The 20543-nt window shown below is 49.7% G+C and overlaps 2 protein-coding genes across 8 annotated transcripts in view; one reads left to right on the top strand and one right to left on the bottom strand.

The window, feature by feature from the left end:
* Positions 1-12577, top strand: part of CCDC148 (coiled-coil domain containing 148) — an 88852-nt gene extending 76275 nt beyond the window's left edge. For 5 of the 7 annotated variants that reach the window (XM_087733599.1, XM_087733601.1, XM_087733600.1 and 2 more), the window contains 3 exons: positions 1864-2004; positions 3971-4113; positions 4998-5930. In XM_087733599.1, the coding sequence (XP_087589725.1) occupies positions 1864-2004; positions 3971-4113; positions 4998-5004 (291 nt within the window). In that variant the 3' untranslated portion in view covers positions 5005-5930. Of the gene's footprint in view, positions 1-1863; positions 2005-3970; positions 4215-4997; positions 5931-12537 lie in introns of those variants that run through there. The other 2 variants (XR_015699069.1, XM_087733603.1) reach the window with 2 other exon arrangements.
* On the bottom strand, positions 8670-16399 carry UPP2 (uridine phosphorylase 2). Its single transcript, XM_087731503.1, has 7 exons — positions 16374-16399; positions 15737-15854; positions 14512-14670; positions 12216-12330; positions 11368-11574; positions 9670-9816; positions 8670-9151 (listed from the first exon to the last, which is right to left on the bottom strand). The coding sequence occupies exons 1-7, from the start codon at positions 16397-16399 to the stop codon at positions 8979-8981; spliced, it is 945 nt and encodes a 314-aa protein (XP_087587629.1). The 3' UTR covers positions 8670-8978.
* Between the last annotated feature and the right edge of the window lie 4144 nt (positions 16400-20543).

The raw sequence follows: 20543 nt of genomic DNA, 5'->3' as shown, positions 1-20543 counted from the left end.
AAAAATATGGTATTTGATGCAGCCTTGACCTCACCTTCAGCATGTCCTTTGGCTTCAAGATTAACCATCCCAGTACAGTGTGCATGCCAGTGAAGTTCGTTCTTAGTCCCTCGTGGACTGTTTGTGCCTTGTAAGTGCTTTCACTTCAGCATTTGGGTGTACGAAGTCAAGAAGAAAGAAAAATATAACAGAGGTCAAATACTCCAAGCCATCTTCTGTGGGAGAGCTGAGCATAACACGAATAAATAAACCTAAGGGATCATTGGCCTGTTATTTCAGTCATTTTTTTAAACTGTTGAACTTAGGCTTGTTTTCAGTCAACAATGCTTTATTTTTAATAATCTGATTCAATTAAATATTTTGCAGTATTAACAGTGTTATTTTAGGTTGTCAACGTATTTTTAATAATAACTCTTATTACGTCTTTTCTAAGTTATGGCTGAATTGCATTATCTTTTGTGTCAGATTTTACAAGAGGCTGGTTCAGAGTCATGATCTGTTGATCTCTTTTCACTGACCCAATTCTCTTACCAAAGCAGAAGATGCTTCTAGAATGGCCTTTGACCAGGATGGTAGAGTTCCCACTTCATTATGTTTTTCTAACCAATATTTATTCTCTGTGTTTCACACTAATGAAATACTGCTTCATAAAATATGCCCCTTGGTGGCATGTGGGAGAAAAAAAAAAAAAGATCTTTAGTAAAGTCATCCAGTCTGTATAATTTGGCAGCCTGTAAATACAAAGATGACATTTTATTAAAGAGAGGAAAAAAAAAATATTATCATGTGCAATTTAAAATATTTTTTCTGGTTTTAGCCATTCAGACGATGTCCTGACTTTGATTATTTTGCTCATGCCTCTTTCTGTATTTTCCAAAGTAGTATTAGCCTATATCTGAATATCTAACACAAAGAAAATAAGCAAGGAAAAAAGGTTGACCCTTGCACAATATAGTGTCTGAGAGAATCTTCGATGCTGATCTAGCCACAGGAAATTAAACAGTTAAAACAGACACACTTCAGAAAAAAACCCAAAGAATTATGTTATTTGTGGCATATCGCTCAGTGTTGCTGCCCATGACTCTAAAAATTGTGAACTACTGATCTGAACACCTTTGTTGCCATCAGAAGAAAAAGAAGAAAGTTTGGACTTCTAGGAATTGTGGGTATTGCTAAACTACGAGTCTGCTGGTTCTTTTTGGTTACTGGTTTTGAACGTCAGAGCTGATGTCAGTCTCTGCTAGAGAGCTGAGGATGCTATTGCTTCTCTCTCATAGCATCCTTGCTGAGCCAAGGCCGCCTCCGCAGCCAGGACCACACGCCGCTGTTACGGTGCAGAGATCAGTAGTGCACGTATTCGGGAAGAGCTGTTTTCTTGTAGCCTTAAGCTTAGCATAAGCTTATTTCCTACCAGGGGTATGACGAGGTAGCAACATAAGCTCTTTCTTCATGGAAATGCCATCCAGCTTTCAGATTTATGTTTTCAAGGGCTGACAACTGGCATTCACAATATGCAGGTTATTCTGTGTTAAGCCTGCCCATGTAGCAGGCAGTTCTCCACTTTACAGCAGTTCTGGGCATGCACAGTGCTGTATTAAGTCCAGCTAATTAAATTGTCTCCATGGGGAAAGAGGAAAAAAGTCTCCCTGATTATTATTCTCCATCAAAGTGATTTTACTCTGGATTCAAGTTTTAAGCTTCACAACTTCTATATATGGATACAAGGTGGTTTAAGACATCTTTTGAGATTTTTAAACCAGGTAAATGACCATGTTCTCAAAGGATGTGTTATTGATAATAACCTTTTCTCACCTTAGGTCTACATAGATAGGGTAATTGTTATTTTCATATCATGTCTTTTAGGTTGCCGTTGTTGCAAAAGTAGATCCAGCTAGAGTAGTGGCTGATACGGTGGCATCTAAAGCTCGAATGGGCATTGGAACCAAAGAAGAGTTTGATCTTCAGAAGCCACTGTTTAAGTTGCATACATACAGTGAACAGCAGGTAATTGTCTGTGATCATACTATATAGTTTATTGTATGCATGTACATCTTAATGGCGATATATGATCGTAATATCAAAAATATATCCTAAATAGCAATATTAACAGTAGAATATAGAATATAATGTGTGTAAAAATAAAAACACCAGGAGCAATAGGTGGGGTAATCTCTCTGACCCAGTGTAGATGCTGGAGGAGCACAACAAGAGTGGACCACAAAGGTCCATTCAGGTCCAGCGTAGGGCTCCTGGGCTCTCCCTGCACAGCATCTCCCATTGCCACCGCTGGAGAGAGGACACTGGGCTAAATGGACCAGACAGGCAGTTCCTGTGTTTGCTAGTGTTTTGACTGATCTGTTTGCTATTTTTTCATTTCAAAATGCACCCCTTTTACACTTTTATGCATTTATGTAAGAGCATGCCTCCTTTTCACCTGCTCCAGTTAGTGTTGTACTAAGTATTTGAAGCGAATTGACTCAGCATGAAAGTTCTCCCGACTGTATACAAAAGAGCTATGTCACAGGTAACTTAATTATGGAGTATTCTTTTTTCTTGGAAGACTATGCACAGCACAAATCTCTTCATAAGCTGAAAATTAGTATCTTGACTATCTTTACACTGCTGGACTGAGGATCAGTTGGGATGTGATATGCAAGGGCTCAAGGAGAAGAAACCGGTGAGGTGTAAATGAAGCAGGAAACCGAAGTAACTCTGCTCCTGTTTTCAGGTCGCTCAGATTGCTGAGGACAGTGCTAGCTCAATTGCAAATGGAATTAAGCAACATAGGGGAGGATTTTTTGATTCCCTTACTGTTCCCCATCTGCTCAGTCTACGCATTTGAAATTATTCCCACTCTGGAATTTGAAAATTATGTTTACAGAAAGAGAAGTGCTATGATATAATTCTATGGCATAAAAGCTTTTTTTTAGCACTGAATAAGCTGAAATTTAACGATGTCTATAACTAAGCTTGTCCAGCACTTCCCATTTTAAGGCATTTTAAAGCTTCTTAGTTTGGTAAAGGAGAGATGTGGTACAAGAGATGTAGTTACTGCTTGGCTATTGAGATTTACCCAAATCTGACCGATGTGTGAGGTTCTGAAAAGCCTTGGCTTAAAAATGCTCTGAACGTATATTTGGGATTGATACTTGAATTCTCAGAACATTCTTTCTGTTTCGACTCCAAACGGGTTTTGGTACTGCTCAGACTGCAATACGTGTTCCTGCCAAGCATATTGGTGTGCTCCGTCCCCGAGCTGCAGTGGGCATGGAGAACGTTCCCCAGCGCGGGGCTTCCCAGCCGCTCTGGGCGCAGTGGCAGGCGACGCTAGGACTGAAGGCAGCGTGATGCTCTCTTGTGCTTTCACTGCTCCCCCGCTGTAGCCCGTGGAAGAAGGATTTGAAAGAGGCTTACAAATTTTGTCAAATAACCTTTTGACAAATTTTAGAAGTAATTTCCCTGAGCGTTAATTGTTGTTACGTAAAATGGAAGTGGTACTGCCATGTAGTCACAAGGCAACGCTGTGAGAAAAATCATAAACGTGTTTGAAGCGCTCAGATTCCATAGAAACAAACAGGGAGGGATGAAAAGCCTTGTGCTGAAAGCAGGGCTGTATTGATGGGAACATTAGAGAAGTCAGCAACTTTTCAGTGAGTAGGCTGAATTAAAAGTCACTCGCTTTCGCATCTACCCTTTGAGTTTTGCTGAGGAATGACAACCAGGGCTCTTTGCTAAAGTAGGTTGTGATCGTTAATATTAAAAAGGATAATATCAAGATATGTGCAGTGACATAAGGCTTGTTCGCTGCAGAGTTTCTCCACGTTTGAAGGCTTTATTTTACGACCATCATTTTCTGACTGTCTCTTAAAACTTTTTAAATATATCTATCCACAGATAACCTGTAAGATACGCTGTATGAGGAAAGTATTGTTTTCTTTCCATTTATCATTGCTGTGGTTTATTTCAACAGATCATTTCTGACCCTAGACTGCGTGTTGAGCTAGCTCTTCGAGAAGCTGGACTTCATAAAACACTTTATGCAAAAGAGATTTTACCAAAAATTCCTCCATTGAAGCTTCCAAGAAGAGATATGGAATCTACAGCTTTCAAAATGTAGAGCACCTCTCATATCAGGAGTAGAGAAGCTTCAGGGGAATTGTCTGGCCTGTAACGTGAAAACTTTAAATAAATTTCCCTTAGGCTGTGTCATAGAACTAAGTTCTCGGTGTGTGCAATCATTCAGAAAAACAATGTGCCTTTCTCGTGCAGTGCTACACCATTTTACGCCTGCCCTGGTGGAGGTTTTATAGAGGTTTGGTGGGTGTAGGCTGTTGTGGTAGAATTCCCCATGTCCCCTTCTACTGGGAGGCAGGACACCTGTACGTGACAGACACTGCAGGCCAATCTGACAGCACCCCGAGGACGAACTCTGCTTTTTAATTGGCAGCATAAATCCAAAACAGCTTTGCAGAACAGTCGCTTTAGATTATATTATGACACATAAATACATCCCACAACTTTTATTCCAGGTTTCTTGAGAATTTGATTCTTTTAATTATAACATCTTCATTATCGTGAATGTTTCTATTATTCCTTGATTATTCTAAGAAACTTATCCTTTGTCTATATTGAGAAACCAATTTGCTGCATCATATTTACTGCAAACCAGTCATGCAATATCATATTGCAGATTAGTCTTTCAGTATAAATTATAAATCAGAAATAACGTTTCAGATCTGGGATCTTTATTTTGGAGCTGATACTGCTGAATACGGTTCTATTAAATGAAAGGGAAACTGATGTCATTTCATTTTGTAACTGATTATGTTTTCAAGCCTTACATAAGATGAGTGTAAAATATATGTAAACAAGTTACAATTAGCAGTTTAACCAAAAATTTCTAAGGACAATGAATATCAGAAAGATCTGAACATCCATAGTTGTGTATCTAGATAATTATAGGAACTTCATTAATGTGATATTGTAATGCCTTGCAGGTGTTAATGGATCACATACCTACAGTGCTTTGTGAAACAGTAATTCCTCACTGTGGAAATGAGAAATTGAGGATCAGGGTAGATGGGAGCCCTGCCTGTGTTCTCCTAGCACAGCCCGCAGCGCCGGTCCAGCAAACGCCGAGAGCGGTTTTACTGCTGGCCACCGTGTGCCACCTCCTTACCTGCCCCAGACAACGGGCCCTCTTCTCTTGACATATTCAGCGACTCTACAGCCAGTGTTTTGCGATCAGAGATGAGCAACGTGACGTTTTCACACCTCAAACCGATAGTAACGCTGGCAAAACCTTGCAGCGTAAGCCTGATCTCGGCAGGTGTCTCTGAGCGCCAGGGGGAGGGAGGTTTGCTCTGGTGGCCTGGGTGCTGAAGGGTGCAAAGTCAGAAGCAGACGGGGACTCTAAGAAGCGTGCCAGAAAGGCGGGGGAAGAGCTGGGGCGACAGGCTCCCGAGAGCAAGCAGAGTTTAAGACCAGGAGCAGCATAATCTGAGTACTGAAGCGAAGTTATTTTAATGGGGGGAAAAATGCTACAGAGACTGCCCAAAAGCCGTGGGAGCTGTATGTCTTCTGGATTTAGCTTTTGCATGTTTGTGCTAAAATTACAATTCTGTGTATATTTGTGCATTTTATTTTGGTATCTCATTTGGGGTTACTCATTATTTTTAAAACTCACTTGGCCAGCTTCACAACTTGTTGGATGTTCCTGCAGGGGAGGCCAGCATTGCGTTTCTTCTCTTTTGGAGACCAGATTGGCTGCTAGACTGCTTCCCAGAAATGGCAGATCCCAAACTCAAGGCAGCTGGTTTTTTCTTTTTTTTTTTTTTTTTTCCTTGCCTTTAAAAGCAGATCTACAAGATTATAGTTGTCTTGTCATCTTTTACAAATACCAAGACACTGATGAAAAAGGAAGGTTTAAATTAAGCAGACATTTGTTTTTGAAATAAAGGGCACTGATTTTTAGGCAGTTTCTTGTGAATGTCTTCATGTCTGTTGTTTCTCGGGGAACAGACTGAGTAGAAGTCCGCTTACCTCGATGAGTCTGTGCCAGCTCACCGCAGCCGTGAGTCGGGGCTTGTTATTGGAACGGTGAGGCCAGAATGAGGGGCTTTAGAGGGATTTTCATGTGACGGTGGAGCATGGAAAACGTGCAGGTCGGTGAAACTGGCTTCAGGTGTTTTGCTCAGCACAACCAGAGGCTGCTCTTGCCCAGGGAGCTCCTGCAGCCCGGCCTGGCCAAGTGCCTCTCGCCTTGCTCCGTTGTTCTCACCTTAGCACTGTTCATGAGAGATGATGCAAACCCTTCACGAAATAGAGGTGCTTACAAGGACATTTGTTTTCATGATAAATGCTTTCTATTCTTTTAAAAAAAAAAAAAATGAAATTTTGCAAGTTATTTTTGTACAAAGATGTATGAAATTACTTGCACATAAAAATAGCAATTTAGAAAATGTTAATGGGAAATAGACTTCCCAACCAGCATCTCTTGCAGCCCTACTTTGTTGGTTTTGACTTGGTAAGGGTTCAGAATTCAGCTATCCTTTATGCCAACGTATGAAGTGTATGCAGTTTGATTTTTTTTTTAAAGCCTGGGAAAAACTTGTTTGTGAAAATTAAGTTATTTGGTTTCAAGATATGCTATTTATCTGTGAATTTTGGTAGTTAGAAAAGTGGCTTAAATGTTAAATAGTCCCTGAAAGTCAAGTACCCAACTGGCACAAGATCAGTTGGTGCGGTATCCAGCTGTTGCAAAACACTTAAAGTTTGTGCCAACTTATGTGCGCATAAGCGAATATGCACATTTATGTGTGTATTTATAGAAAAAGAAAAACATAAGTGATTGCGATGCCAGTTCTGACCCCTCTGAGAATAGAGAGGGCTTTGCAGTAATGGTCAATATTTTGAAAAGGAGCTCACCAAGGGCACGCATTCTCAGCTGGGTAAACTGCTGACTCACCTGAGACCCTTGAAGAGCCTCAAACTTGGAATGTGCAGCAGAAAAACCATTTAACGACATAATCATTAAGCTAAAAGCGAAATAAGAAAAACAAGAGTCCCTTCATGGGAGAGTGTTCTAGTGAACTCTCAGTTTTCTGTCTCCTGCAAAGCTGATGACCAGGACTGTGTGTCTGTAAGCTATGGCAGAGCAAACCTCGCCTATCAAATTAGGAAAAATGTTTCAAAAAAACGTATAAAGTATTGTATGTCTTTTCCTGGGGCGATTTTAAATTATTTTCACAAAGGACTTAAAGTACATTGCTATTAGTATAGAAGTTTCTTAAGCGGACTTTGGACTTGGCAGAACTGAGACTGAAGGGTAGGTTAGATTGCACGTCAAGGGACTGGAGTGATTTTGTTTCTGTTCTGGGAGGACACTGGCTCCTGTCCTGGGATTCCTCCCCTGTCAGATTAATATTTGAGCCTAAAAACTGCAATCCAAGAATGGAAACTAGGAACCAATCTCCTTTTCTTGTAAAAAGTGGAGTTTGCTATTTCATGGCAGCAGCCGGAACGTATCCCAGATCGAAGTGCTGCTAAGCTGTTGGAGGAGTTAAGGGACCATGAAAGGGGGGTCCCAGCACCGGGGGGTCCCAGCACCGGGGGAGCACCCCGGGTGGCCCCGCTCCGCCGCCAGCCCCGCGCCCCAGAAGCAGACCTCTGCGGACAGGGGGAGGCGGCGTGCCGGCGTGCAGCGGGGTGATGAGAGGCACGCCAAGAGGAACCCGCACGTTTGGGAGGCAAATCGAGCGCTACCTGAGCGTGTGGAAATATTTCTGGGACTAGAGGGTTCCCGAGGTTGCTGATGAAGCAGATTTTGGAATACTGACCGGAGAACGAGTGCCTCGGGGACAGCCCCCCGGCATGTCTCTAAGTATCTTCAGACTTAGGTGTTTCATGCCCTCAATATCGTTAATATCTTAAGATCCTCTCCCATGTTTTTTTATATGTTAAAATTTTGTTTACCGGGGCTCTTAAATCCTGTAAGTTATTGTTCCAAAGGTGTCAAAATTCATTTGGAAGCAAGCTTGTTAGTGAACCTTAACAGCTGAAGGTGATTTTGGTGGGAAATTCTTCAGGCTGTAGGGACCCTCTGTGAAAAACCCCTCCACTCAACCCAGGCACAATTCAGTCTCTTACAGCTTGTGGAGACACTTGAAGATGATTTTCTGGATCGTTGATAGGTGTTCATTAGCAGGTGAATGTGAAAGATGTAGTCCCTGGCAGTCACCTGAAACCAGGTCAAGGTTATACCAGTAAGGTGTCTCCCCATCCCGTGCCCTCTCGGGGTCCCCGGGTGCCCCGTGCCCACGCCTGCCGACAGTGGCGAAGCTGCTCCTGCGCAGCCGGGACAGCCTGGGCAAGGTGGGCTTCCCGCACACCAGCCTCTTCTGTCCAAACACTGGCACGTGTCAGCTTTTGACAGACTTAAATATTGTCTGCATGAAAGTCTGAAGGGCCTTCGTAACAGCAATGAGTAACAGTAGTGGTCACAAATGCGGATTACTTTTGCATGTCATTTACTTAGGTTTTGGCTTTATGCCAAATGCAGAGGCACGCCCCTCCTAGAGGATCGCTGTGGACAGGGGTGACCCTAATGGGACAGTCCCTTGCGCCCACTGAAGACGGGAGTGAGGAGCGTGCAGTAACACAGTCTTAATTTCTGTGCAAATTGTGGCTGGGGTCCTTAGGCGTGCGAGTGTGTTGGTGCAATTCAAGCCGTATGGGAGGTCCACAGCTCCTGCACAGCGGTGTTCGCTGGGCCCGGCTGCCCCACTCGGCCGCGGAGGGCACCTGCCCGCGGGAGCGCATCGCGACTGAGCCTCTTGTCCGTTTCCCACAAAAAGGGTCCGTGGTATGCCGGTGCGGGTAGGCCCGCGTGCCCGCCCCTGGCGCGGCAGCGCTGGGGGCACAAACATGCCCTATGCCGGCTGGGACCCGGCGCCCCGTTGCTCGTGCTGTGTTGCCCATCAGTTGCTGGAGAAAAGCGCGTTTCCCGCCGGAGGGCGCGGCCCCAGGCGCTTTCGGATGAAGGCTGCGATCAGGCGCTGGGGCCGCTGCTGGTACTCCCGCAGCACCTCGCGGGGCGCCCGGATCTGGTCCCCCTCCAGGCGGTCCAGGAGTGCCACGCAGATGACGGCGGCTGCAGGACGGACAAAGCGCTGCGTTATCTCACGCGTGACAACAGGTACCCGCTGCCTTAAAACGCTGCCCTGTGGGGAAGGAGAGGAGGCCCTGCTCCCGCTGCCCTCCCCGGGCCTCGCTGGGGGATGCGGCCCCACGCACCTGAGGGGCTGAAGCGGCAGGACCCCGGGGAGCCGCTGCCCACCGCACCGCTCTGCAGGCGCCCTCCGCTCACCCTGTTTCTTTTCCAGCAAAATGGGGAAAGGCAGCTACAGCGGTACAGCCAGGACTTGTTTTAAGGCTGGGAGCGGGATGAGCGGGGATTAAGTTTTGTTTTGTCCGACATGTGCTCAGGCCTTTTAAAACAAACTTTTTTTTTGACCCACAAAATTTATTTTAGTGGACTTTTCTGGTGAAAATTATTAGGAATGCGTTTTTGGCCTTCAAGATTTCTGAATCTTGCACTGACCGAACGCTCAGGTCGAGTTAAGCGCGGGGATGCGGGAAGGATGCGGAAGCGGCTGCAGGAGGACTCACCTTTCAGGCCACACAGCCTGCACAGGGCAGCGAATGCTGTGGACTCCATTTCAATGTTCCTCACACCGGCGTCATAAGCTCTTTTTAAGCACTCTAACTTCTTTTCACTGGAGAAAGAGCACAGTGCTCTGTCTAATCTCCCCTGACCTTGAAAGGAAGCAGAGAAGTGTCACTGCCGGCCCTGCGTGGGTTTACACTCACGGTAGTTCCAAATGGAAACTCCAGAAGTGCCTACGCGTTGTCTGAAGCCAACTAAGTTTTCCTTTGAATAGTTACTTAACTCATATTAACGTCAGTGTTTAAAGGCAGTGTGCTATGTCTCTGTATAAAGGAGAAAATTACACAGGCTTTAATATTTCTAAAAAGGATGAGTAAGCCTACAGGCGTTAAGTACCCGGGGTATATTGCACTGTGCAGGGGCAAGTCATCACAGCTCCTCTGAGATCCATCAGCTGTCAGGTTAAATCCCAAAAGCACCAAATTACTGTGGAAGAGGGGCATAGCAAACTGCGCAGAACGGGAAAATTGGGGAGAGGAAAACCCCCTTAATTTAGGTTTAATTTTTCTGAGGGGGCTGCCATGGATGGCAGGCAGCTGGAGCTGCTGGTGCGTGGCATTCCCTGCTTGGGTGGCAGTGGTGCTGGCCAGGGAGCTGGGTCCCGGGGCGCTGGCGCTGCGCTCCCTCCCGCTCCCGCCGCAGCCAGGACCCGGCGCCATGTTCAGTGCGTCCAGGCGCGGGCACCCATCCTGGCCCTCTCCTCGAACTCCGCTGGTGGCTTTGGCTGTCCTGCAGCCGCGCCTGGGTCCACGCAGCGGACCCGTGCCTGGTGCAGCGACTCCTCTCGCACAGTTTGTGAAGTCCTTTGTGCCAGCAAATTGTACACCTGTGGCTGCGCTAACCTGGGCAGAGCGCTTCCTTTCGTTGCTGTTCCTACTGTTAATCCTCTCAAATGGCTTTTTGTTTAAATAAAACATGGTCTCGAGCAATACACAGATGGTCGCATTTGCAAGCAGATCCAAAGGTTTATAAATAGTCCTCAGATTATTAATTCTTCATTTATTACATTTCATCTACTCTGCAATCAGCATTTAATTTTGCAAGGGAAATGGATCCAGAGTAACCAAAGTTTGTTTATGTAAATGTCACATGCTTCCTGATATTTTTCTAGTGTTTGGTAGTTCTGAAGTTACAATCTTCTTGTAGGAAACAACTCGGCATAACCCATCTGCTAGGCTTGCTACAGGATTGTGGATGAGGGACTGTTTTCTTTGCTGGGGTGAGGCTACTGGCCGCCTGGAGGGTCTGCGCCTGTGTAACGGCTGGGCTGGGGGGCACGAGAGGTCCCCCGGGCACCTGCGTCGTCCCAGGGAGCAACCGCTGCTGGGTGGATCTTCACTCCTGATCTGCCACCGGCTACAGCAGCACTGGTCTCGTAGGTGACATTACAAAGTGAACTGCTTGATACACCAGAGGCCAATTAGCAGAGTAGGTCTCATGCTGGCGAAGTGCCAAAATAGGTACTGTGTGTTCTGCAGGTGTACCCTGCTCCGACTGCTGAACGCGCGCTAATGGGCCAGGTACGTCAGCTCCTGCAGCCCTTCTTAGCCTTTGGTAGCATGGATAATTTTGCCTACGTAAGAGCATAGAGACTTGGCATTATGTTTGGGGGGAGGAAGGACAGTCAAAAATCGTTTTACCTTCATAGAAGTCATAGGTGCACATGGTATGGCCGATGAGCGTGGGAAAGTCAGGGATCTCCTTGCTGCAGGCGAGTAGTTCCTCCGCGAGGTCCTTGTCCAGCTCAGTGCTCCGCACCACCACGTCATCCAGCACCACCTGCTCAAACCGTGGCTTGAAGGAGTCCACCGCTGTGTCCGTGATCACAACAGACCCAGCCTCGATCCCTGTGAAAACGAAGGCTGAGGCTAAGCCAGAGCTCATAACACTTGTGACCTGCTGCAAAACTTTAGTATGACAGAAAAATCTCTACAAATGTGTGTGTGACTGTGGGGTTGTTCTCTTTGGTGAGTAAAACAGATGTGAGTGAATGATTGAAATTCATGCAGTAGCACAGATGTAGGAGTAAAACGTACGGAATCAGCACACGATGAGTGATTGTGGGAACGTGCTGAGCAACAGCCTTTTAATTGCTTCTGGCTTGCAGAGATCATACCCCGCTGCCAGCTCGTGCAGGCACGAGCAGCACCACTGCCCCAGCCGGGGGTCCCGCCAGCGCGCAGGACCACGGGCGCCGGGACAGCCGGGAGGATCTCCAAGCATGAGAGTGACTTCCAGTCAAGTGTTTTCTGTTTGAAAAGTGATACCCAATCCTTGTGAATTCAAGGCCTTTGTTCATTATGAAAATGTTCGCTCTGCTAAGCCAGTCGCTAGAAGTTTGCTGGGTTTTAACCCAAAACAAAATATCATGTTGTTTGATATTTGGGGACCTGACAACATCCTAAAGCTCATAATTACATGACCTATTGCTGAGAATGTTTTTTATTAATACCCTCTTTGCCCAAAAGAAAGACCCTGGGCAGCTTACCTAAGCCTCCAGAAGTACCAATGCGTATAATAGTAACATCTCTGCATTTTGCGTGGTGCAGCAGTTTGATTAGTTCATGAAGCATGATAGAAATGGAAGGGATGCCCATCTCATGCTGTTGGGGGAGAGAAAAGAAAAATGTCGTTCCCTGTGACGCTGCAGCGGTGACAGGTACGTGACTGCAACGAGCCCAGGGTTACGCTGTGGCCTCTTCCCACTGATGAGGCCAACAGGGATTTTTTGAGGGGGGAGAGACATCTCAGGGTCTGTGTAGCCTGTCCAGGTAAAGCATCTAACCCTCTGCTCCTCTCCTCGTCAATAGAGCTGATGTTCATCGCTGGGGACCAGTACGTCAGGTGCACAGATGGCGTCTCTCCTTCAAGAAAGGTCTCTGCACGAATGTATCTTGACGGCTGAATGCTCCAAGACCTTCCCATTGTGTTGCCCATCCTTATGCCACGTGCTGACTTCCATGCTTTGTTGTCTCCTGCTCGTACTCTCGGAGCGATCGATCTCAGCGAGGACAACCCGAGCCTCTGCTTCTCCGGGCGCCCCCCAGCCCATCCTTGCCCCACGCCGGAGCACCTCCATCCGCATCGCTGGGCGCGAAGGCTGACGGATGGGTTTGTGCCCCTCGGTGAGGACCGGTTTCGGGGTCAGGCGTTTGCCGCGTGAAGCCTCGCGCCTTGCATGCCACCTGTCCTGCTTCCCGGCTCGCATCACCCCCCCGGTGTCCCTCCGTCCCGCGCCTGCCTGGCTGCCTGCAGGCCCTCCCCTCTGCTGGCACCAGCCCGCTCCCCGTCCCCTGCCACGGCTGGTGGTGCCCCGCTGCCCCGGCTCCGCTGCTGCTCCCCTGGGCTGGCAGATGCTTTGCAAATCTCGAGCTGTCGAGGCTGCCTCTGCTTTCTGCCCAGCGCTCCCTCACGTGATCCCCTTAGTTTTCTGCTCCATCGCTCAACCGCCGTCCTTTTGTCAGCTTTACCTTTAAAAACAAAAGGTGTTGGGTGATGTGGTTTGGTTTTTTTTTTGCCATGAAAAATGCCTCACGTTTTTTTGGTTTTGCTGTTGTGTTCAAAAACCTGAAGGAAGCATACGTAAAGAAGCCCGGCTAATTTAACATATGCAGTTTTCATATTGCTTTGTCTCTCTTCATTTGGCTGTGAGACTGATGGTCTATTAGGTTTGTATCATGTTTTAAATATGAAAACATTTTGCATGTTGTTATTCTGGAACATCAGCCTGACTTATTTGCCAATGCCTAAAAAATTTATTCTCATTGTAAATATTCAAAGCAGGAAACTGTGTTCCTGCCTCCACTATGTTTGAGTTCATTTGTGTTTCTAAGCAACTTGCAAAAATGTGATGTTGGCAGCTGCTCTGCATGAAGCATTTTGGGGGAGGCTCGCTGCGTGCTCTGCCCTGCGTCCCCTCGCAGGGACGAGCCTGGGGGCCGATGGCTTCTGCATGGGCAGAAAACTGGTGCATGGCCAAGAGCTCAGCGTCGGCTTTTCTTCTAGCTGTGTCACAACTGCTGCCGGATCGGGGAATAGCGACACTTGTGGGGTTTTGTCCCCTTGGATCCTGTCAGATTGATTCCCTCAGGCTTTTCCATCAGTCAGGTTTGGGTTGGTTCGGTTTTGTCAGAGGGACCAAACGTGAGCTGTGTTGTATGAGTGACGCCGTCTCCTGTGAATCAGATTTAAGACTAATCGTGTGCATGAAGAAATGACGGCAGGACCGAGCCTTGGGGTGTGAGCACCCGCCAGCACAGCCTGTATTTGCTTTTCCCTTTGTGCAGTGCTAAAAATGCTGCTGCTCTTAAAGAATAATTAATAACAAAGCAAGATTTTTACTTTAGAGCTCATGTTAACATGGTACTTCCAGCAATATTTCATAGTTCACGCATGGTGGGAAGTGATCTTTGCCTCTTGAATTGCCAGACTGCAGAGCTGAGCAAAATACATGCATGCTCCTTTTAATGTGATGCTTTTTAAACTGAACATATACGGTGTGAAAAATGCCATTCCAACAGAAGCAGCTTTACCATGGCTGAAAGGTTGTGCTGATGGTAACAGCTGAAAAGAGGGAAAAAATCTGCCGGTGGGTGTTGTGGGAAGCGGAGGCATGGGAGGGAGAGGTCGTGCCGGCCACCCTCCCTGCCGCCGGCTGAGACGGGGCCCCTGCACCCGCCCGCTGCGGGACCGCGCCGGCGGCAGCCGACCCCGGGGCAGGGGCTGCGGTGAGTGCCCGGGGTGGCAAACCTGTGTGGTGCGGTGCAGCACGGCGCGGTACTCACGCTGATGGAGAGCACCGGCCCAGCCCGGGACGTGGCGCAGTGGTCCGTCCCCGCGCAGATGTCTGCCAGGTCCTCCCCATCGCCCGCCAGTCCCAGCTCCTTGTGCATGAACTGGGCAAATGCCTTCATCCTGTTTGGGCTGCCGCCAACGCAGACAAACTGGATGTAAAATACAAATGTGTTGGTAATTTTTAGCTAAAATAGGTACCAAGATTTAGTCGTAATGTGGCAGAGGCGGGCTGCACCAGGCACGTCTCCCCAGAGAGTGCAGTGGGATGCTGCCTCCTTGCAGGCAATCAGGGGACAACGGAACAACTGAGGGTCTCACAACCAGGAACTAACATTAAAACCAAACTGTTACCCTTTAGGGTTGTGACTATGCTAGGTCCAGACAGCTGTATAGCTGCACGTACTTGGGTATCAGTCCCAGGCCAAGAAAATGTAAAATAATTCAGCAAATTGAAGCTGTTAGTGTTCCTACTGACAGCAAAGCAAAACCAGATGTTAGAGTAGTTCGTCGTTTAATTTATTCTATCAACAGTGTTGACTGCAATTAGTGAGCACTGCTGATGACACAGAAGCCGTAAAGTCAGCGAGAAAAAGGACAAATTTTACATATTAAAAGAAAAAATACTCCCTGAAGGTAGGAGTGGGACCAGCTTGTGGCTGCAAGGGCAGCGCTGCTGATCCGGCTGCCAGTGGCGCAGGGGAGCAGGAGCCCGCGCCTGGCAGCGGCTGTGCCGGGCTGCTCGAGCCCCGGGGCACCGCGGCTCTTCCCCCCGCGCTGCTGGGGAAATGCTCCGGTTTAAAATGGAAGAGGAATGCAGTCGTGACAGGCCGGTTTTGACAGCAGGTCTCAGCCAAAAATACAACATCCTCTTTCCCTTGTCTCCAGTAGGTGATGATCAGATGCTTTAGACAAATGCTTCCTCCGTCTGTCCTCTAACATGGGGGCCAATATAAAATCAGGTTTTATGGAGCTACAGGTTTTTAAAAGGATAATTTTCTATTGGGATTTCTGCCCAAAACAAGCAAGGATGGATGACCTCCCTGCCTGGGCTGCCCCGGGTCGCTGAGTCCCTTTACCGAGCGGCCGGGCCCCGTCCCCGGCAGGAGCATCCGCAGCAGCGGGGCCCCAGCAGGAGAGAGCAGAGCCGCAGGGCGAGGGGCTGGAGAGCCCTGCAGGGCTGGGAGCTGCTGCCTCACTTCTGCACCTGCCATTTACCTTTATGTCCCCAAACATTGCCGGCAGGTTGTGCGTCTTCGTCCCCAAGTCCAAGTGATACAGAACGTCCTCCTCCATCGAGTCCAAGTGTGGGTTTTTAAGGTGGACAAGCCCACTGCTGCAGGGAGACGGGGTGAGGACGGGTCAGGGGCAGCGGGCAGTGCCCGCAGGGACGGGGACAGGGCAGGCTGGCCTCCTCCTCCTGACATCCCTCGCGATCGGTAACCTCTTCGACATCCCTCTCGTTACATCTGCGTGTTTGGCAAAAAGTGTTTCTCGATATTTATCATCAATTTTGTCAATGGTAACCTTAGCTCTTTCTTTCATATAATTCTGCCAGAAATATCTAGCAGGTAATGCACTGTGCTATTTTGTATGTGACAGCTTATTAAGCTCTTAGCAAATTGGGATTTTATATTTATATTGTGACAAATAATTGCCTAGCAGCACAAGTGCAAATTAAATTCAGATTCTGCAGACAGCGGGAGGCCAGTTTGCCTTCCCTTTCCACCTGCTTTAATAAATGGAAAGCAACTAAGTAACAATACAGGTCAATTTTATAAATAAGGCTTAAACAAAACCCAGAGAACATTTTTCTTGCCTTATTAAAACAAATTCAAACCCTCCTGTTACTCACCCGGAGTAACCTGTTGTTTCGGTCATAGCAGCTCTACCAGAGTCAGCTGAAAGTGATACTCTGCAGAAAGGGTAAGGAAAATACCCTGCTATTTCTTCAGCTGTTGGGTTTTGGAGCTCAGAAGAGGTTTTAAGGGGCTCTGCAGGGGGTTAAATACCCTCTCTCTGCTTTGTTCGGCTCCCAAGATCAACAGTGGCCATTGCCCCTCCGCCCGCTCCCCTTGCCCCATCAGGTGCGAGAGGTTCCTCCTCGGGGCCGCGCCGTGGTTCGTCCCAGATTGGCTGTTTTTGCAGGTGCGTCGCTGTTAACCTCGAGTCGCCTTCCACCGCCGTACTCGGGCAGCGAGGGCCGGGGCCGGTGACCTGCTTGCCCTCTGGCCGGCGGGGCGGGCGCCGGGGCGTGTGGCAGGCACCCGTGCGCGCCGGGGCGCAGGCCTGCCCGGCTCCGGTGACGGCTTCGTGCCAAGGGTTTGTCTGAGTCGGCTGCGGCGGCGCTCCTCCCCTGGGCCCCGGGGGTCGAAACAGCACTCCCGCCCTGGACACTGGCTTTGGACCGTGCCTTTCTCTGGCCCTGTTTGGTGGAAATCTGAAACCACCCTGTGTTTTTCTCAGGCGCACAAAGAAAGAGTTAATGCTGTAGTGAACCTCTGCGGGCTCTGCGAAGGGGCAGCGATGCATTAGGAGCGGCGGTGCCACAGCCCCCAGCTCGGCACCACAGCTTGTAGCTGCAGCAGCCCGGGCTGTTTTGTGGGTCCCCTGTGGGTGCCGATCAACCCGTGCCGGTGGAGCGGCTGCCTTGTGCCTGGTGCTCGCTGGTGCCTGCAGGTCCCAGGTGTCCGTCCTGGTGGCGACAGCCTGCCAGGGCGCTCGGAGGGGACGCGCTCCCGGGGGGGGACGGGGCTTGGTGCGGGGACTGGCTCCAGGGTCGGGGCCTGGCACGCTTGGCTCCCCAGCCCTGGCCAGTCTATCAGAGTGTCGGGTCGCTAGAGACTGGGACGCCTTTTACATTTTGAACCGTCGTGGTCCTCCTGAGTGGCCCAGAAAACTGTCTGAGAAGGAAAACACTCACAAGGTAAGCGTCAAAAAGCCAAAAGATCAATGTCCCTATTCCCGCTAAGCCCCGTCTTCACGCTCACGGCTCTTCATACAAAACAGTGACCTGCAATAGATCTGTTTCGCGCGTTGGCTGAGCTCCCCAGATGGCAGCACCGCTGATTATCGCAGCGGTGCCCAGGTATGGCGACGGACAGAGGTAGGCCACTGCTGCTCAGAAACGGATCCTGGAGCGACTGATCCTGGCCTGGAGAGGCTGATTTTATTCTCAGCAATGTCCAGACAATGATTTTTGTCCGCACCCGACTCCGCCTCAGCCCAGGAGCCCTTCAGGCCCGTTTGCGGTCAGGGGTGCCAGCAGCAGGCTTGCCCTGCTCCCGGGGAGGCCGGCTGGCGCTCTGGGGCTGTGGGAGGTGTGCGTGCTGCCCTCCCTGGGGCGTCTCTCCAGCACAGCCTTCCCTCCGCTCCCTCCGTTCAGGAGCCACCTTTGGTGCCGCTGTGCCCCATGCAGGGTCACTTCTCAGACCCCTCCTAAGGACACAAGGGACTTTGCACAGCAGCCCGTCGCACCTCGGCACCCGATGGCAGCTGCGGGTGTCACAGCAGCACTCGGTGACCGTCCTCACGCGTGGCGGGCCCGGGCGATAGCTGTGTTCCGCGGGGCACGCAGCACTGCCTGCTGTCCCCAGGGCCACGGAGCACGCGGTGGGACATGGAGCAAGCCTTGGGGTGCTGGACGGGGCCTGGGGAGCAGGCAGCAGTGCCAGGGCAGCCACCGCAGCCCCTGCTCGCGGCTCAGACCAAAGGGCAGCACGGAGGCAACCCTGCACCGGCCAGGCCAGGTCCCCCTGCTCGCAGCCTGAGCTGCAGGATGCCCAGCAAAGCTGCGGCTGCTCGGTCTCTGCCTCGGTGCTTCTCGGGCTCATTTCATCAGCAACGAGCTGCCTTTTGAGACAGATGTGCGCAAGCGTCCTGTGCTTTAGGAGTGGGAGAAGACTGGAGATACTGGTCCTGCTGCCTGTCCTGACACGATGTGAGACGTTGCCCAGGAAGATATTTTAGGCAGCGGCTGGAGGGGCAGAATCTGGCATTTGCTATTGGCCTCTGGGAACGGTAGATGAAAGCTCTGGTTAATTAGATAAGTGCTAGATAATTAATTGCCATGGTGAACTGAACCAATAAACACGTCTGATTTCAGTGCAGATTTTGTCAGCCAATGCTTTTGATCTGCTGCAGTCTTGGATCACTTCTCTCTGATTTATGTGATCGCCGTCGCAGGTCCCCTGGCTGTTAGGGCAAATGCTCGTCCTAGCAGTCAACTGCGGAGAAGCACGGGGAGTGCAGAAGCAGCCAGCACGCTCGTTACAGCCTCTGGGCAACCTTAATTGCCTACAGAGGTTTTTATTATTTTCTTTTTTTAGCTTTGACAACTTTTGTAATTGGAGCTGTGTGAACATGGCGGGGCCTGGTCGGCCGTGGACTTTGCACACTGAACCATTCAGATCCGGGGTGGGGGGCCGGGCACCCTTGGGTGCTGCTGGGCTCCTGCGCCCAGCACGCTGGCCTGACCGCCCCTCTGTGCCCGGCCGGGGATGGCTGAGCAGCCTGGGCTGCCTCCCCCGGCGGAGCTGATGCCCCCCGTGCCCCTGGTTCAGGCGCTGGTCCCCTGCTGTCGTGCCTTCGCCTGGTCACTGGCTGTGCCCGTGTTGCCGGGGCCCTGGGCCGAGTGCCAGGCTCGCGACACGGGGGCAACCGGCAGGCCAGAGTTAGCCCAGAAGGAGCACAAAATCCCGACAGTGGCTGGGCGCGCGGCTGCGGCAGGCAGGTCTTCTGCGCCCCGGGCTGTGAGGTGTCGCGCCAGGCTGGGTGATGGGGCTGCCGGGCTCGCCACCCTGCTCCTGCCCACCTCCCCTCCTGCTGCAGCGTCCCCCCGTCTTTTGGACTGGCACTTAACGATGGCTTCAGCTTCTTTCAAAGTGATTTGCAAGGCCTCCTCCATCCAGGTGCCTTTACCCTTCATGCATGGTGGTTTTCTTCCTTGCCATTTAGCTGGTTAATAAGCACTAAAAATAAATGAAAGAAAATCAAAGCATGGTTGTGATCCATTCAAAGGTGCAGCCCTAGTTAAAAACATACTGTGTGTGGCCCGCTTGCAGCACAGCATCCAGGCAGCAACCAGGTCCTGTTTCACTAACGGGGTGGGGAAGGTAATTGCTGTAACTGAGGCAGCCTTTTTCTGGGCAAATACACGTCCAAACTCTTAAAATTGCAAAACACTGTGTAAAAGCAAATAAGCATTACAAACCAGTGGTACAGAAAAGTGTAAATTGCATATCTTGCCCAAGACGGGGTCAGGCTGGATCTGCGGAGGGGTGGGAGAAGAGCCCTTACAGATATTTCAGACTTGCTGGAGTTATACCAAAGTCAGGCTGGAATGATTTCTCTGCTCTGATGAAGTTCTCCCCTCCCTGGATGCTGTTAACGTATGCCTGCCAAAGATGACTTATTACTGACGCTCCCCAGCACTCCTGAAGAATAAGAATCTCGAGTCTCTCTTTCCTTTTAGAGCGCACAGGAAAAGCTTTCCTTAGGGATACACACACACCTTCCTCCTGCAGCCTTGAAATGCCGAAGTCACTCAGTGCAATTGCTGTATTTTTCAGCATAAAACTCTGTTTCAGGCACATTGCACTTAATGCAGTGATTGTCATGCAGATCTGTACGGTTTGGTCCAATTAGCGTTACTTGATTTAAAGAATACAACAGGAAGGTTTGCTACTCGCCAGCAGCAGCTGTGAACGCTCTGGGGGAGGCGAGATCACGGTGGCGGCTTCCTATGGGTTCGCTTGCTCCCCTGGGCGCGCACTCGCTTGGCGGTGGGAAATGAGGTTCCTCTGCCCCGCGCCAGCCTTTAGCATCCCTCGCTCTCTCACGGAAACGCCTTTCCCGCCGGGGGAGCAGAGCGGGGAGGGAGCGCCCGCTCCTGCCCCTGCCCGCGTGCCACGAGCCGCGCTCGCCACGTGCCCACCACCCGCACGAGTGCGGATGGGCTGACGCCAGGGCAGTGACCCAGCCGTCGTTAAGAGGCTAATTTGGCTCGCGGGGCCTGTGTTGTTGT

Source organism: Nipponia nippon, unplaced genomic scaffold (genome assembly GCF_047370975.1).
Source record: "Nipponia nippon isolate SJK-2023a ecotype South Korea unplaced genomic scaffold, ASM4737097v1 scaffold_5, whole genome shotgun sequence".
NCBI classification, from domain to species: domain Eukaryota; kingdom Metazoa; phylum Chordata; class Aves; order Pelecaniformes; family Threskiornithidae; genus Nipponia; species Nipponia nippon.
The sequence above is the reverse complement of the archived record's forward strand: the minus strand, read 5'-3'. Positions and strand labels throughout refer to the sequence as shown.